General features: G+C 38.0%; 1 protein-coding gene and 1 long non-coding RNA gene across 5 annotated transcripts in view; both read right to left on the bottom strand.

The window, feature by feature from the left end:
- Nucleotides 1-19149, bottom strand: part of LOC309497999 — a 121716-nt gene that overhangs the window by 60239 nt on the left and 42328 nt on the right. The window lies entirely within an intron of this gene.
- tfec (transcription factor EC) overlaps nucleotides 1-19149 on the bottom strand; it is a 52667-nt gene that overhangs the window by 25404 nt on the left and 8114 nt on the right. For all 4 annotated transcript variants that reach the window (XM_082168443.1, XM_082168441.1, XM_082168445.1 and 1 more), the window contains one exon: nucleotides 5034-5233. In XM_082168443.1, the coding sequence (XP_082024569.1) occupies nucleotides 5034-5233 (200 nt within the window). The remainder of the gene's footprint in view (nucleotides 1-5033; nucleotides 5234-19149) is intronic.

Raw genomic sequence — 19149 nt, 5'->3', positions numbered from 1 at the left:
GGGACTCGTGCACCCTGACTGGAGAGGAACTCCTGTGTCCTTTTCAGGTTTTTTTGCCCAAAAGACGCCAGCTACTAATCAGTGTGGCTGAGCAGTGATTCTGAGACGTCAGCCTGGGGGTTTTGCGAGGGCCCCTGGTGATACACCACATTAAGGGCCACAGTGGCCCTGTTTGATACATGTTTCCCCATCAAACGCAGAAATGGACTCACACTAATCAGAGGCCAGAGGTCAGTTGGGACAGACAGATAATATCTTTGTAGACAAGAAGAGTCTAGTTCTCCTGCCTTTTAACGTTTAATCAATACGATCCAAGCAATTCTACGTCGTGGAAAATCACATGCAAGATCTGTCACTGAACAAACAGACAACTGTGACACTGTTTTATCACCTTCAATATATATATATATATGTTGTTTTTTAACAAGCTTGTATGTATCTGAAAAATAGAAATTGCTCCACAGAAGCCCGTTTCTAAAGTGGGATTTAGAAACTCACTTTCCTGTGAGATTTTTCTCACTGTGAATGCCATAATCTGAACCAAAATAATTATTAAAAAGCTATTTATACATCATATTTGTCGCAAGTACTTTCTAATTTGAATAATCTTTATTACAGTTTTTTTCTGTAGCTCAGTACAGTAGAGCTTGAAATGTGATCTGAATGTTTTTGTCAGATTCACTCATTAAGAAATGTTCGTCTGCCCACTTTCGTGCTCTAGCAGATGAGCGCAGCAGTGTGGATGGACAGATTCTGGAGTTTTATTATACTGTCTGATTGTATTAAAAAGAAAAAGTAAAACCTTTACTGCTTGTAATAATCCCTGTACACCTAAATAGACCCCCCTCCCTCCTTACGTCCCCTGTCTAGCCCTCTGGCCAGATCAGGCCTCACAGGTGCCCCGGGGCACAACGCTCTGCCCCGCTCAAGGCTAAAAGCCCACACTAGCATATATTCCATGCATTGAACCTTTTTCCTTTGAATCCTATTAGTGGCTGAACATGGTTTAACTGAAAAAGACTGCCGACTTCACTCAATTAGGCCTAATAGGATTACAGGGCTGGTATGGGCCGGGCGGTTTAAATAAGACAGGAATTTTGGCAGACACCTGCAACATGTACTGCATTAATCTTATAAAGGAGAGTATGCTGGCTTGTTAATGGGGATTGCACATGCCAAGACTTCAGCTGCCATCTTTGTTGAGGCAAGACTCAAGCTTGTGATGAAAGGACTGTTCACTTGTTTCAGGCCTATTCAGCACATTTGGTATTCGGGCATTTTATGTGCGCCAAAGCACGCGTGTATCATCAGAACATCAAAATTGACTTTATATGATTATGTAATTATTATATATTTCATATTATGTATTCTATCATTTTCTATAATATAATATAAACAGATTCTTTTGACCTTCTGAATTCCTTTTTTCAGACAGATAAACAGGTTCCCATCCCACATTATTTTTTATTTTTTTTACACACAATATATAGAATTTAAAAGGCCGCTGGTTGAATCCTATTACCAGGGAACAACCCAGTGGCGGATCAAAGAGACACGGAAGGACCACGCAACAGCAGGGCTGTAAAAGTCCCTAGAAATGCTGTACTTGATCAAGAGTACTTCTGATCAGACTCAGTTGTTTTATAGAAAGGGAGAACAGTGACGAGTCACTCCACTGTCCTGGAAAAACCCCATCTTATGTTGCAATTGATGACAGGCCGTTTGTCATAATCAGAGCTGCTAATACGGTTTCCTCTCACGGCTGATTCACAATGATTGGGTACAAGTAAATTTTGATGTTCATGTTCTCCATCCTTCCTTCCTCATTTGCTTTTATTCCATTTTTCTATCCTTCCACCCATCTTTCATTCTTTTTAGCCATCTTTTTTTTTTTTATCCTTGACGATTGTGTTGAGATAAATGCCACCGTTTCTCTAGATCCGCGATCCACCCACCCTGCTTTAGCAATGCTTGTTCATTGAAAATATAACTCATACTGTGAGTGAGTATCAGTTATATTATCATGTAAAACTATCATGCAAAAATGCAAATATATAAAATGTACAATTGCCAAGGTGGCTACTTTTTTGTGGTGTAAACATCTACTTAAAATGGCACATGCACACATTGATTAAGCTGACGCAACACCGCTAAATGCTTTTATACGCGTCGCTAAACCTGCAATAGAATTTAGGTTTGTTTAAACTGAAGTTGGGACAGATCTTTTCTTGCATACGCTCAGTCCACTTGAGCACGATGTTCTCAGTCTTCAATGCTAACAGAATTGTGAAAGCATTACATAAACAATCTTACTCTGATGATCCTGAACATGTATGGCCAACGGATGTACATCCGAGCGAAATGACCAGTATATTTTACTTCAGGGGGGGCGTTTACACGATACCGTTTTCAACAAAAAGGTTACAATAATATCATTCATTTAGAAAAATGAATTCATTTTTGTTTCATGCCAATTTATGATATTTCCACAATCAAACACAACAGTTTAAGCCATTTACAGGGCCATACATGTTCAGTATCATCAGAGTAAGATTGTGTATGTAACGCTTTCACAATTCTGTTAGCATTCAAGACTGTATTTAGCATATCTGCTCTGTCAAGAGCATTTTAATTGTGCTGTCCAAGGTATGGACTGTTATGAACACCCGCACCAGTGTACGCTACAACTGTCTATCCCCATTAGACGTCTCTTGACCTGCCCTCCCTCCTGCCAGTCCAGTGGGCCGCAGGATGTCAGACTGAGTTTGGGTCTGAGCCAGCCGGGGTGGGTGGTCTTCCTCGCAGTCTGCTTTGGTCTTATTAGTCAGCCGGGACCCCCCGCCCATCTCCGTCTCCCATAATACGTCTTCCCATAACCCCTTGGCTCTACCCGAACTGCCTCATAGGCGGGAAGGCGTGTAGATACACAGTTATAGATCTGTGTCTTCTTGAGTGAAAGTATGTGTGTGTACGTCTGGCGTAGCCTCAAGGGACAGCACGCTTCTAAGAGATCAGCCTCTTTCCTCCAAACACAGGTAGTGCTGCAGTGTTTGAAATACACAGATCCACACCAAAACACAGACGCACACACACACTTTAACACATGAAAGGCCTCTTGTGGACCAGAGCAAACACAAGGCAGCTTTGATGTGCTCCAGCCTCTTCTATTCCCTTTCACACACCCTAAAACTGACTGTCTGAAAATCTGATTTTTATCTTTCTCATTCTGACAGGTATTAAAAGTGCAGATGAAGTGAATGTTTTTCTTCTGTCTGGCCAATTTAAGCAGAACTCATTTGAAAGACAAATGATCACAAAATACAAATGAGATGTGTATTTTTACTATTATTGTTATTAGATTTCCCCATATGTATATAAATATAAATAATACATGTGGATTCATTTTATAATTAAAGTACCGATTATTGGGTCCCAAGAACAAACGGCTTGTGTAGACAATACAGTTAAACAATGGCCATATCTCTTTTCAAATATAATATGAGTGTCATATATACATATGAAGAGCCTCTAAGTGCCATCTGAAATTTTCTTCTAGAATGATCATTTTTATGAAGCTTGTATATTTAAGTTCAGTAATTTCACTTAAATGGCAATGAAAATTACCTGTTAATTGCCATTTAAGTGAAATAACTGAACTTAAATAAACGAGCTTGATAAAAATTATCATTCTAGAAAAAAATTTCAGATGGCACTTAGAGGCTTTTGCATCTGAAATCTTCATATATACATGTGTGTGGTTCAGGTGTATACCCTTCAGGTTCAGGTATACATAACGCATATCATCATGTCTATGGAAATTCCCCATCAAAGTTGTATAGATTGATTGATAAATAGATAACATTTACTCAAACTGTGCCTAGATTTGATAATGTTAGAGATTTCAATATGAGTTCAATCTTTCTCTGTATTTTGTTCTCTTTTATAGCATATATTTATATTTAGCCATTTATATTGCTCTCCTAAGCCATTCAAAAGCACCTCTGAGCAAGATTTTTTATTTTATTTTTGCAAAGGATTAAGAAAATGCCTAAAAATGAATGATCTATAGAAACTCACAGCCCAGTTCAGGAACTTATACTTTTTACAGTCAAAATAAACACTTGTCGAATGTGACTATTGTGATTACAGTGTTCTGTCAGCACATAGTGTGGAATTACGCTCCGAAACAAAACCGCCAGCAAATCCACAGCATCGGAATTCCAGACAAATGAGTCCTGGGACACAAAGGCTGTTTGGGTGGTTTCTGGCTCAAATGTGCGGACATAGGCATGCGTCTATAATCACATTATGGGGTTAAGTATCAATGTGGCAGAAACAAGAAAAAAGCCTCTTTATTTATACTAATAAAATCTTAATTATTTCTCCTGGCATCTAAGAATTTTTTATAAAGACTTTAAACTGCAATATTTAATTTTCTTTTGTTTAATTTCTGAAGCACACTGAATGTGACCCTGTCATTGTCCATTTCTTTGAAATATATTTATATACATTTTAATACATACTTAAACCTAAAATGAATCAGTCTTATTTTAATCAAATAAAATGAAATTATAATCTAATGAAAATACTAGTAGAATAATTTACTAATAGTGACATTCACAGACACGCTGACTTTCTTTCTCTCTCTTTTTTAGATCATGTGCAAGTTTTTGCCCCCCTCCACACCAAGGGGTCATTTTAATTTGTGTTACGATGCATGTAACTAAATTAAAACCAGCTCTAATGATACTGCCAGCACTCTTGTGAGTGTGCTAATGACTACCAGTCGCAAGAGTGACTTAGTCAACACAAAGTCAGACTTGATCCTATAAATGTTGTGAATGCATTTAACTCACAGTTCCACTTAATGAATAATATCAGTTAAGATACATTTTCCATGAAGACATACTTGCCACCGCAAAAAGTAAAACACGCTGCATTGCATTCGATTTCATTCAGTGCAATGTAATATTCTGTTTTTCACAGTTAAATGCTATGAAGCAAAAACTAAACGTGTCAGAGATTTTGCATACCTTCCATTGGGTCCAAGGACAGGTTGAGGGCTGATTGCTGTGGTAGGGGCCCGGGTTCGGGTTTGTGTGGTAGGAGTAGGGACAGGTGGAGAACGAGGGCCCCGGGGCCCACTGGTTCTGCTGGCTTGATACATTAGTTGCAGGGGCCACTGGAACACCAGAGAATGACTGGAACATTGCTGGATTCCTAATGCTGCACGCTGAAAACACAACACGAGAGACGAGAGAGCTGTGAAATGTGATATCTCACTGTATCTACACAGTTCGTTTACTTTAATGTAGTGTATCATTTTAGAAATTAACATGTATTACTCATTTTTTGCCATTTTCAAAACATTTTGTTTTGATTTGCATCTTGAACAAATCTGTCTGACGCGTGAAGTCAGAATCAGTAAAAGCCTTCAAATTAATTTACTGAGCCAGTTGAGTGTACTGTCCCTAGGGTCAATTTGAAATCTTATTTGAGGGATGTTTTCTTTTAGCCTGTGATCCGATGTTGCAGTGCGTCTTTGTTCAGACTCACGTCAATGTTGCAGGAGGTGACTGAAACGGAGCTGAAATAATAAGGGGCAGCATGCTGCATATATAGTCTCAGTTCAGCTGTCACACACAATCAGTGATTTTAGTGTAAACGGCTAATTGCCTGTTTCAGTGATATCTACTTTAAAGTAGTATTGAAAGTGACATGAAAATGCTTAAAATGTTTTAGTGTTGCAGTGTGACTGTCATTATTGTGATGATTTTTTTTTTGTCTGTCTGTCTATCTATCCATCCACTCATCCATCCACCCACCCATAGATATATTGATTTTTTTTGTCTGTCTACTATCTACCGGTCTGTCTACTCGTCTGTCTTTCTACTTATGTCTACTCATCTTGTCTATCCATCTACGTATCTATCTACTCGTCTGTCTGTCCACTCATCCATCCATATCTCTCTCTGTGTCTGTCTGTCTACTCATTTATCTATCTATCTGTCTCTCGCTCTGATGTAGCTACACTTCAAAAGCTACAACTGTTCCCTATCCATGTTTGACCACACTGCATATGCAAGGAATGTTTCTTCCTTATTGTATGACTCTTCTACATCTTTTAATTTCAGATATCTGATATGTTCCAATATGTAGGCATGGTGTAGAGTTATGCAGCATGAGGATCTGATTCTATCAGAGAGAGATCAGTGAGACAGTGACGCCTCACACAATCAGAGGGGCCACGCTGAGAGCCAGACAGGACTGTGAAAGGAAAGAGCTCCATAATGGAGGAGCAGGAGGTTGAGCACAACGTAATTGGCAAGTCTTCCTCCTTTTTTTGCCCACACCTCTCTACTTCCATGCATGGTGCAAGTGATTTTAAATTGCCTTCTTTCTCTCTATATTCGCTCATTATTTCTCTCTTCCTGTCAGCATTGCAGAACAGTAGAATATGCGATCCTAGACACCAGTCAGATTCAGAGATGGACCGAAATGCTGCTAAAAAATGTTTCTGTCCATCTGTCAGCATTCCAGGGACAGAGCTGCTTTTAGCTTCCTTTACTTGAGACAATCGTCCCTGTCTGCACTTCAGTTGGGTCTGTGTCCACACTGGTCCACTATTTGTGTGTGAGCCTCTCCATTATGAGGAGAGTAAGTATTTCTCCCAAACAACAGGAGCATTTTATAGAGCTAATACTATAATGAGGGAAGGTAATGATACCAAACCAGGGCTTTTTGTTTCAGGCTTCCAACTCTGTAGCAATGGCACTATTTGACACATTCAGAGGTCAGAAATCCCAAGCCATTTTTTCATTTACTACAATTTACCGAACAGTAAAACACTATATTTGGCGTTCATCGGGGTGCAAGGGGCATGCTGGCAAACGGGTTGTTGTGCAAAACTGCAACCTGCTGCATTTAGCATTCTTAACATATCTTTCATATGTTGATTTAAATGTTTTTGTAAAGAATTAATTGGTGTTGCTTGCTAAAGTAATTATTTAGCTAATTCTTCTCATTGCTCATTCTGCTCGAACTTCTCATGCAAATCATGTGAGCTACAGTATTACTTTTCTAAATGATCTTTTTGGAGTTAGGATTAAGGTCTTGTAGACAAGAAAACAAATCAAAAATGCATTAAAGAAAATACTCAAGCCACCTTGAAACCTTAATTTGACTTGAGCTCGTAAGCAACCACCCAGCAACTGCAAAAAAAACATTCAGGAGTCAGGACATATCCTTATGTCATATCATGCAGACAAGTTTTGCATAAGCAAATGCCTCAAAAAAACTCTAGTTTTTGATGATGAACATGGCTTTTCCCTGTTAGTGTCATTGATTTGCAAAGGGGTCATTTTTGGATGTCACCAGGGTGAAGATGAGGTCAGCGAGACACTGGTGAGCTTTAACTAGTGATTTACAGTGTATAGTAAAACCCTTCAGGCTTATGGGTCATTGGCTAGCTGGTTGTGTAGGTGAAGACAATAAAGTATAGGCTATACTTCGATATTGTAGCCTCAGGTGAAATGCATATCAGCAGGAGTATAAATCCTGCCCTGCTCTCATTAAAGTCTAGAGGAAGCATTTCAATGTGTATATGTGAATATATGTTATATAAAATGTGTGTGAGAGAGATTTTAGAGGATGTGTCTCAGTCTGATGAGCTCTCCTTTCCCCCTGAGCTTCATTAAAAAGCTTTCCCTCAGAAACGGCCCTGTGTGGTGCTTTGCCCCTTCACCAGCTCTGGGCTGAGAGACAAAACACTTGTTTCCCCTCTCTCTCTCTCTCTCTCTCTCTCTCTCTCTCTCTCCTCATTCTTTCTCATGTCGTCTCTCAGGTCCTCAAAAGGCTTTGTTACAGGCTTTTCAAGTTGAAGCACCTATTTATTTGCTCTTTTCAAGGCTAATTCTTGGTTTTGTGCTCTTGCTGGCTCTCCTCGGATGCCGAGCGGCACTGTGGTGCTTCTGCCTGTGCTCAGGCCCTGAGTCACTGAGTCTGGATAATGGACAGACTTAAGCCGGGTTCACACTGTACGATTTTGTCCATGCTTTGGCCGTCTGAGACTAATTTTTGAAAAGCCTAAAAGATTCCTCTGATCCTAGGCTAAAATCTGTAGTCTTTGATTGCTAGTTTGACAGCCGATTAAAGACCGATCAAATGTTAATTCGGCTAGTGTCCGAAGTCCTGCAGTGTGGCTTGTCCTACGACAACCATTAAATAAAAAAATGAATGAGTGCAGAACCTGGTGCCGCAATTAGTGCAGCGACAACATTAACGCTAGAGAGTGTTTTTTTCGTTGCTAGCCACCATTTCAATCCCGCATTTAATGCAGCGTCATGGACTGATGATGTAAAACTCTGACGAGTCTTCTTGCGTACGTCTGTTTTTAACATGTCTTGACTGCATGCCGTACAGTCTGACATTAATGACAACTGAGATTCTACAGTGTGAAATGGCTTAGAGTGAGCGTGATTTCACCAAGTACAACACTTGGCTTTTGGTTTTGGCTTCACCGATAATTTCCTGTTGATTTTAGGGATAACTTATGGGTAGTGTTGGTTAGGTTTAGGTTTTCGGACAGGAATGTTGTTCCAGTATCAACAAAATATCTTGTATGCAGTAAATTTCATTACGTGTCTTAAAGGTATAGTGGAGGATTTTCCCGAATTTTAGAAAAGAACCGCCCTCTCCACTTTTTGAAAAAATGCACATGCGCAACACTCTACCTGCTCTCGAGAGGGAACGCCTATTAAACGTGTGCACGAGAGAGCATGCACGAGCCTAGTTCTCCTCGTGCATGCTCTGTTTACAAGTTGCAAGATCGCTAATCATAGCTAGCAGTGATTTTAAATGGATTTCTCCAAATAGCATGCCAAACTTTACCTGTCAAGTAGAAACTTCGCGACTGAGGCATCAGTGGGAAGCCCAACCTGTGCTTTTAGCGCACGCCAGTGTGTGAAATTCTCCCAAAAACACTCTGGTCTTGTTTCTTTCTTCAGAGGCCATTCTCTTCTTGTCATACAATTCGTAGACACTTTTTCTCTTGCGACCCTCAGACATTTTGAAAAAAAACCGGTGAGAACGGCGAGCTTCAATGAATGGCTGAAACCGTAGCTCACCACACATATACACCTGAAAGTGCGCATGCACAAAGGACGAGCACGTACGACGGCCTTACGTAAACATATCACCAGAATGATTGACAATTAGGAGGACCAATAGTCTTGATGATCCACCCGGAAAAAGAAAATCCTCCACTATACCTTTAATATATTGGAAAAAATATTATTTTAATGAAAACTCAGTTTTCTATGATGGAACGCAAATTATATAGGGTTTTTTTTTTTTTTTTTTTTTTACTTCTAACATTTTAAAGGAAATTTTTTTTTTTTACTATTTATTTTGTATTTTGTCCTTTCTCTAATCACAATTAAAATAAAACAAAATATAGTTTTACTTTTTAATATATTTATAGTGGGGGATCAAGGTTTGACTGTTTAGTATGGTCCAATAGGCAACATATAAATTGCAAATATTTTTACAATATAGGTTGCACTTTATTTTACAGTACATGCACTTTCAATATACTTACAGTGTACTTGCCCACAAAAGTACTGAGTAGCGTTAAGGTAACTACATGAGTTAAGTTAAAGTTTAGGGGTAGGTTCAGGGTTAGTACGTAGTTATTACCCAGTTTGTGTCATTACTAAAATAAGTGCTTAGCATATTCATGCAAAACAGAGCTGTAAAATAAAGTGCTACCACAATATATAGGCTATATTACAAACATTATATTATAGTAAATTATCCGGAACCTTATTTTATTTTTAAAAAAAATTTAAATTTTTTTTTATTTCATTTAGCTGTTCCTACAGTGCTTCCTCTGGTTTCTTTCAATAGGCTTTTCTAAGGAGTTCACTTACAAGGCTGAGGATTTAGAAGGCCACAGTGAGTTTATTTGTTGTGGTGATTTCTGTCATGTTTGGTGTAATCTGGCAGCTGTAATAGAGCCTGTCTGGACAGAGAGACTGTTCGCTCTCAATCTCAAGTCGTCTATCTCTGTTGTAATCCTGTTAGGAATACCCACTGAGCTGGCATGATAAGTCACTGTTTGCATTCCCCACACCTGATGACCCCAGAGAAGGTTTCTGCACTTTTTACTCGCACTCGGGTTCGCTATATCAGTGAGGACACCTCATAGAGGCAATGGATTTCGTATGTGATGTCACTTCTTGTGGGTGGGACCACAAGATTTATGGAATAGTGATGTACGTGCCTTAAAGAGGGCCTGTTATGCTTTTTTACAATTTAAATGTCTTCAGTGTGTAATGTTGCTGCTTGAGCTTGAAAAAGGTCTGCAAAGTTCCAAAGCACAAAGTCCATACCAAAGGGAGTTTTATCAGTTGCACACTGTTTCTGAACTCCCTGAAACGCTTTGATTGTAGTCTTGAGTTTTCTTCCAGGAACGTATACGTCACAAAATTCCTCATTTAAAGCTGCAGTCCGTAGCTTTTTCGGGTTAAAAATTATCCAAAATAAATTTGAGCAAGTACATAACCAGCCAGTGTTCAAAACGATCTGCTTGCAGTAGCTCGATTCAAAATGTTAAGCTTGTAATAATGTTTTTAATTCCAGTGGTACTGGTGGATTTCCGCGGGAAATTCGAGCATGTCTTTGCGTCACATCTGTACACATAAAGGTGTCTCGGCTAGTAGACTATATTGCGATTGCGTTTGAGGATGTTGGTGGTGGAGATTTATTGCCTTTTCTCACAGCACTTGATATAATTAAACTTATCAATTTAATGGTGGATCCAGAAAGGTTCAAAGGACAATCATCAGTGACAACTGGAGATTCACCCGTTGTAAAACGTGAAAGACTTCGGAGAAAAAAAAGAGACCGCAACCGGCCCATGCGGAAACAAGGACAAATATTTGAAGGGCATTAAATGTAGTCACGCAATGCTGATGTTGTTAACATTAACAATTTGAGAACAAAGTATAATTTGCACGGTTTGACGTGATGTGATAAGCGATCGTTAGATTTAATCAGCGCGATTTACTGCAATGCTTTTTTCCCATAGTTGGTCAGAACAAAAGTGGATGTTACTTGTTCAGACGACATTTTCCGGTGAAAATTCTTATGTTGGTCATACTTCCAAAAAGTAGAATCTGTGATTGCGAATGACAGTTTCCAAACCACCAGTGCAGCGACTGACAGCCGCATATTCTCCTCAAAACACTGGATTAATCCGCGCTGTGTCGTGCCGAGGCACAACCCACTAGGGCTGTACTCAACCAAAGAAAATCTTGGTCGACTGAAGTCCTGAAATTTTCGACTAAAAATCGACTAAAATTGACGGTAGAAAAAGAAAAAAAAAACGTTACATTAAAGGAGAAGTTCACTTTTAAAAAAACTTTTGCTGATAATTTACTCACCCCCATGTCATCCAAGATGTCCATGTCTTTCTTTCTTCAGTCGAAAAGAAATTAAGGTTTTTGATGAAAACATTCCAGGATTTTTTCACATATTATGGATTCCATTGGGACCCAAACGGTTCAAGGTCCAAATGACAGTTTCATTGCCGCTTCAAAGGGCTTTAAACGATACCAGACGATGAATAAGGGTCTTATCTAGCGAAACGATCGGTCATTTCAAAAATAAAATAAAAAGTTGACGTTTTATAAGCACAAATGTTCGGCTTGCTCTGTTCTGTGATGCGCGTTCGTGACGTCACGTAATACGCAATTACGTTGAAAAGGTCACGCTTGAAAAATTGAAGAAAATGTTCTTTTTGGCTTTTTAATATTAAAACACTCAGGATGCGCACACGAAATGGGCATTTTAAACGATAAACTGACACAAATACATTTGAAAATGTTTATATGGTCCTCCTTCCGCACATTTGTAAACACATCAAACTTGACCTTTTCAACGTAATTGCGTATTACGTGACGTCACGAACGCGCATCACAGAACAGAGCAAGGCGAACATTTGTGCTTATAAAACGTCAACTTTTTATTTTATTTTTGAAATGACCGATCGTTTCGCTAGATAAGACCCTTATTCATCGTCTGGTATCGTTTAAAGCCCTTTGAAGCGGCAATGAAACTGTCATTTGGACCTTGAACCGTTTGGGTCCCAATGGAATCCATAATATGTGGAAAAATCCTGGAATGTTTTCATCAAAAACCTTAATTTCTTTTCGACTGAAGAAAGAAAGACATGGACATCTTGGATGACATGGGGGTGAGTAAATTATCAGCAAAAGTTTTTTCAAAAGTGAACTTCTCCTTTAATTAGATGCGCACTGTGCGCAGTACTTGGTAGCCTTGTTGTCCGCCTAAATGAATTATAAATAAACATAAAAAAATTGTAGGCTATTTGCAGTATATTAAATCGTTTTTGACCTAATTATTTTGCACTGAAATGAGTCTGACACTCGAGTCTGTCGGCTCTGACAGCGTTGCATCACGTGCACCTGCGCAATATCATAGCTTATGATTTCCGAAAATAGTACTATGTTGTCAACTAGTGATATCATCACAAGAACTGTTGAGGAATATGCAACATAATTTAGACAATTATTTTTGTCATAATGTTATAATAAGTTATAACTGTCAGACACTATCATTTCACCGTGCATGTCCTCGCACCGAGCGAGGCTGAACATGAGCTCAGCTTCGCAGCTGAGACACGAATAGACTATTAACTTAAGAGCTTTTACTCTTAATAAACACAAAAGGCACGTTCACTTTAATAAAAAAAGAATATTTATTAAACAAACCAGATCAAGAGCAGAAACAAAATAATGTGCATAACTGAAAAATAAAGCATCCTAGGCTCAAAACTAACACAACCAACAGCACAGCGCAATTGCGCATTAGGCTCCAAATAAAAAATTAAAAAGTTAGGTTATCACACTAAAAGATTGACATATGCAAATTCTGATATGTTCATATAGCCTACTCAAAACAGACAGGGCAAGCTAACGCAGACAAGTGAGCTTACCACTTTTAGATGATATGTCATGTTTGTCGTCGAGCTGTGGAAAACTGTTGCTTGCAAACTTTGCATTCGACCTTTTTCCTGTTATCAATTTTAACAAAATGCTGCCACACTGTCGATTTCTTTGTTGTTGACATGTTAGAAGAGGACTGACTATTAATCGCTCTCACAATTAATTAAATAAATAATATTCAGCATCAAACCTTCTATAGTTATCGCTCTCTCTTGGGTTGGGCTAATCCAAAAAAGGTGAAAACAAGGGGGGTGTTCTGAAGACAGACTGTTACAGTGAAACAAGGGTACTCTGAAAACACCCCCATTAGCAGTTAGTGCTTTCCACCTGATGAAATGAGCGCGCCTCAGCGCGGCAAAACTGATTAAATAAATACGGCAAAACTGATGAAATGAACGCGGCAAAAAATCGACCAATCAGAATTTTGGTCGAACCAGAACGTATCGACCAATTAATCGACTAATCGACTGGGACAGTACAGCCCTACAACCCACGTAAAGTTGATAATTCTGTGAATAACTGCAATTGCAGATTTCAAACAGAGATGGCGACAAAAGAAAAACTGCAGACTGCAGCTTTAAATAATCCCAAGACATGCAAAATAAAGCGGCGAGGCCTGGTTGAGTTAGTTAGTAGTGTGTTGAAGCTGGTGGTTATGGTAAGGGGCGTGACATTTCTCAAACACGCTCTAATGGCGCTTTTCCATTACCAGTACCAGCTTGACTCGGCTCGCTTTTCGCTCCGTTTTCCATTGCAGATAGTACCTCCACAATAGTACCTGTTCGTCATAGCGACGCCGCAGGAAACTGCCGTGACTTAATCTTCTATGCGAGACACACCCGCTACCCACACACACAGGACAATGGAGGAAAATCGAGTGTATGCTGTTTTTGTTTTTGCTGTTTTTTATTCAGGATACTCCGTCTGGCGCGTGCAATGATGACGCAGTGAATAGTGACGATTCTCTCTGACCAATCAGCAGTCTGTCGTGTTTTCACGTCACATTTTAGTATCGCCTCAGCTCGCTCAGAACCTCGCCGGAGGTGGTACGAAAAAAAGTACCTGGAAGCGGGTACAGGTACAACTTTTACACAGTGGAAAACCAAACAAAGCCGAGTCGAGGCGAGCCGAGCCGAGCTGGTACTGTGTAGTGGAAAAGCGCCATAAGTGGTTGACCAATCACAACACACTGCTCCAGCCGACCAATCAGAGCACATTGTGCTATTCAGAAGGAGGGGCTTCACAGAGACAGGAACTAAACAGAGCGTTACTGACAGACTGGGACGAGAGGAGCTGCAACAATGTCACGTGTGAAAACTAATGTGTTTTGTTGTTTTTTTACATTTAAACATAAAATCCTATTCTAGTAGACCCTAAAACAAAAAAGGGCCCTTTTTTAAAAGGGCATAATATCTTAAAGTAAATTACAAATAACATATATTTTCCTGTGCACCACATTTGGGGACGTTATGAACGTTGTCAAACACAGTTCAGATGCAGAAAATTTTAGCAGCTTTTCCCAAATAGACCAGACAGGGAAATAGAGGCTTGTTTTTGTGTCTGTCTAGCCAGCGCTCCACTTGAGTCGGTCTCTTCTCAGACATGGAGCCTCAGTCAAACCCAAGAGCCACAGGCTGGGAAGAGCAAACATTCAATGTCATCTCTGATTGGCCAAGGTTGAGCAGTGCCTCACCTTCCCATGAACCCCTCCGCTGTCACTGATTGGACGAGGTGAGCCGAGCCTCACTTGTGTCTGAACCCTGCCTTGTGCGAGACGCCGGTTGTGTGATGTGAGAGCTGCTCGCGGGCCTCGTAGACGCTTGTTGGGAGACGGACTCAGGGTGGGTGGTCTCGGTCATGAGGGCTCTCCAACCATCGCTTGCAGTGGAGAGCTCCTTCATCACCACGCCGTCATGATAGCACTACTCATAAGAGCACCACAACCACCACTCCTCAACATGGCAATTCAGACTTCCTCCCTGTCATTAAGCAATATGAAGTCTGGAATGTGAATTCCAAGATATTCAATTCCTGCCCTTTATGAACTTATCTGGGTTGGGGGAAGTTATTAGACTTCAATGATGTAGAGGAACACAGTGTACTACAGCTTTTACTGCAGTTCCTTGGATGCTCACAAGAGGTCACTGTGTAGACGGCACAGAACTCTGCCTTGACGACTTGAGAAGTCTGATAGTTTGCATAACTTGAATTTTTTCTTTTGCTTATACAGTAAAACTCAATCTATTAGGCAGACATCTTCAACGTTATGCAATTTTCTAAAAGGACTAATTTCTTTAACAGTTTTTTTTCATTACAATTTCTTTAACAATGTATCACTGTAGTATGTCAAGATCATATTTTGAATAAATCAATCAAATGAAGATAAGTGTATGAGTGTATATATAGATATATAGAGTGTAATATTATTAAACATTCATTATAATTAGATTATTAAATTATAATTACTTAATATAATCTAAAAGGGAAATTATCAGTTAAACATCTTAACATTTCAATTCATTGCAGAGGGATGTTATGATAATGTATGTTGAATAAATCATTATTTTAGAATATACTATACAAGATATATAATAAAATATGATATATATAAAATATGATATATAAATATATAGACAGATATAAAACATCAAATTGTGTATATTTATTTATTGTATGTTTTGTATATTTGACCGATTTGTACGTCATCTGAAGTAAAAGTTTAAACTAAATCTAAAAGTCTGATTTTAAATTATTTGAGGTTCGTAATTTTTGTTTTAGTTTTAATAATGTAAATAATAAGGACATTTTATTTACATTTTTTATTTTTTTTTATCACTGTTATAATTGTTGCACTGCTGTTCACATTGATGTCATGAGAGCTTGGTTTTCATTTGCATACTTCACATGCATGTCATCCTGCATCTGTCCACACCTCTCTTTTCTCATGTCTCAAATACGACCATGGTGATCTCGTGACCTTTCAGAGGCGAGTGGGCGATCGTCAGATATTGAGCATTGCCGCCGTGTGAATCAGAGGTGAACACGACACGCTGGTGTTCAGCACACTGCCCTACTTCCTCTGAACACAAACACACACGACACTCTCTCTCTCTTGCACACATCCCTCTGTAAAATGCACACATCCCTCGTCAGCTCTGTGACATTTTTTTAAGTTGTTTTGAAAGAGGTCATATCCTACTTCCTTTTTTTATATAATTTTATCCCCCCATTTTTTCCCCTTAAGGTTCCCCTTATGTTTTTAGTCAATTTAGTGTTTGTTATAATTTAGTTTTGGGCGTTTTCTGACCCTTGATGCAAGTACATTCTACAAATGTGAATTATGTAACAGTACTGGAAATCTTATTAACAAACTTTAGTCAATCTTTAATTGGTGCCCTTCAGAAGGATATGCAGACATTAGGAGCTTGTTTTTTTGTTGTTTGTTTTTTTGGAGGATATTTTGAGTTTTGAATGTGTGGATTCATAGTACATCAAACTCTTTAACTCTTCAAAAGATCAAAAAAAAAAAAAAAAAATTCTCATGGATTGACCAGCTTAAAGATTTCATTTCTCCTTTTATGCCTAGAATTCATGCCAACTGTCCCTCTGGAGGATGCATTTGTGATATTTATTATTATTAGTATTATTATTAAACATTAATTATTATTAGTATTGTTATAATTATTTCTAAGTATTGTTATAATATAATCTAAAAGTACAATTTACTTACCAGTAAATATCATAAAATGATTCATATATATAAAATGTAATTTTATTGACAAAACAAGGTGTGTGTGTGTGTATACATACATACATACATACATACAGTTTTGTCAATAAAATTTGATTTTATTATTATTTATTGTGGGTAAAACAATGTTAAATGACATCATAGGAAGCTATTTATTTGCAATATATAAATCTGAATGTCATGCATGACAAAATCTATACACTAACTGTGAACTAGGGTGCAAACTCTTATTATAAAAATAATAGTAAACTAAATGTGACAAAAATAATGCACATTGTCAAAGACGTTTTTAAGGATGGGACGTGGATGCATTTTAGGGTTCAGCTGGCCATAAAGCCACTGGAATTATGGCGTTCAGTTCAGTCCATCTCCCTGTCTCCTAAGTTTTTTCCTCATTTCTTTCCCCACACCTTGTCTCTGCTGATTTTTTTTTTTCTCCTTTTCTAAGAATTATCCATTATCTCATTGTCATTGAAATGTTAGATATCTTTCCCTCTCTATTTTCACCTTCAGTGTCTCAGATCACCTCTGTGTGCCACCGGATCAACACCTGCGCATCTCCCGCTCTCTTTCTCTCACTCATTCTCTCTCCATATAAATGCCATTAATCTTTTGATGGGCTCTTGCTCATCTTTCTCTGATGTTTCCTTTTGTGTTCTTTTCTTTCAGGGCATTTCAAGTAAGACGCTGCCTCACGTCTGTGGTCTCATGAGAGATTCCCATATGCTGTTGTTTCAGATGCTCAGCATTAATATGCCCATCGACTGCCCCGCACTTCTGCTTTGTTAAAACTCCTCTGTCATGCAACATTATGTAATGTGAGGTGTGGGGTACAACAGGGCTCAAAATGGAAGCATTTGCCAAAGTTTATAAAGAAGGTTTAGTATTTGTATTATTATTTATAATTTTACAATTATTTTTCTATTTTTTTATTATTATAGTCTGCTGTAGGCTGTAATAGGGCTTAACTTTTTTTCCTGGTGTAAAGATATATTATTATTATCATCATTATTATTTTATAATTATTTCTTTATAAATATTTTATTACTTTATTCTGATGTTTATTTTTCTTTATTTTAGAAAAAAAAAATTCTTTATTTTATATTCATTATTATATTCTGCTGCAGGATAGTGTCTGTTGTTCTACGATGACTATTGTTTCAGAAACTAATAAGTGCAGGACAAAACAGGGCTGAATAAATTTCTGGTATGAAAATATTCTGTATGAATATATACACACAATCATTTTTATTTTATTATTTTATTCTGGTGTAGGGTACAATAGGGGCTAAAGAAATTTTTTTTATTACTCAATTATTGATTATTTATTGATTATTATTATTATTATTATTATTACTACTAACTAATTTACTTATTGATACGATTTACTTTATTTGTATTAAAAATTGGAGCAACATCATTTATGTACAAAATATGTTTGTTTGGATTAAAAAATATATTAAAAACATAAATATGAAAACCATCAGGCTTTATTCTTTAAATAAATATGATTCGCAATAGCATAAATGTGCAACATTTAAAATCATTAAATGTTTGATCAGATCTCAAGCTGAAATTATGGTAATTTCGCGGTGCATAATGAAAAAGGTGTGTTTACTTCTGCATGTGTTTGGCCCATTGCCTTCTAATGTGTTTATACACTCACTCTTACAGGGGCAATGGTCTTGAACAAAATCATTTTAAAAGACAATTATAAATCAGTGTGCTTTTTTTGCAGAGTCATACCTCGTGTGGTGATTGTGACAGTCGCTCATGTGCTCGATTTAAAACGCCCCCCCGCCCGCCCCCATATAAGTGGCATCCTTTAAAGTGAGTGCAAAAGAAACCACATCCTCCACAAACAAGGAATGGGTGCAAAAATCCCATGATAGATGGAATTTCCTGTATGTAAAACAATATATGTGACAATACCCGAATAGAGGAAGTTTAATTGAAGAATGTGGTGAAGGCTGCCGCTTCTTCATTTTTGTTTTTTTTTAGTTTTCCTTTTTTGCCATGTCACTTTCTTGCTATAGACACTAAGTTCTATAAACAGAATTCGAGTCCTGGAAATGCATTACTCAAGAGCAGAGCAGAAAGATCTGTGTTTTACATTAATACATTTGGCAGACCCTTCTATCCAAATCAACTCTCAGTACATTATTAACATCGTATTGGTTCATGCATTCCCCGTTTCTAGCACAAGTTGAGCTACAAGAACAAAAGCATATGCCTAATGCATAAAAGCCAATGTTTTATGAACACATATTTTAGTTCCTTTCTGAGTGCTTAATGTAAGAAAATATATAAGTTATGGCAACATGCTTTTATATTAACTGATATTAAAAAAAGACTTGCACAGCCAATTTG

The sequence above is a fragment of the Leuciscus leuciscus genome (assembly GCF_965113295.1).
Source record: "Leuciscus leuciscus genome assembly, chromosome: 4".
NCBI classification, from domain to species: Eukaryota; Metazoa; Chordata; class Actinopteri; order Cypriniformes; family Leuciscidae; genus Leuciscus; species Leuciscus leuciscus.
This window is presented reverse-complemented; position numbering and strand designations above follow the sequence as displayed.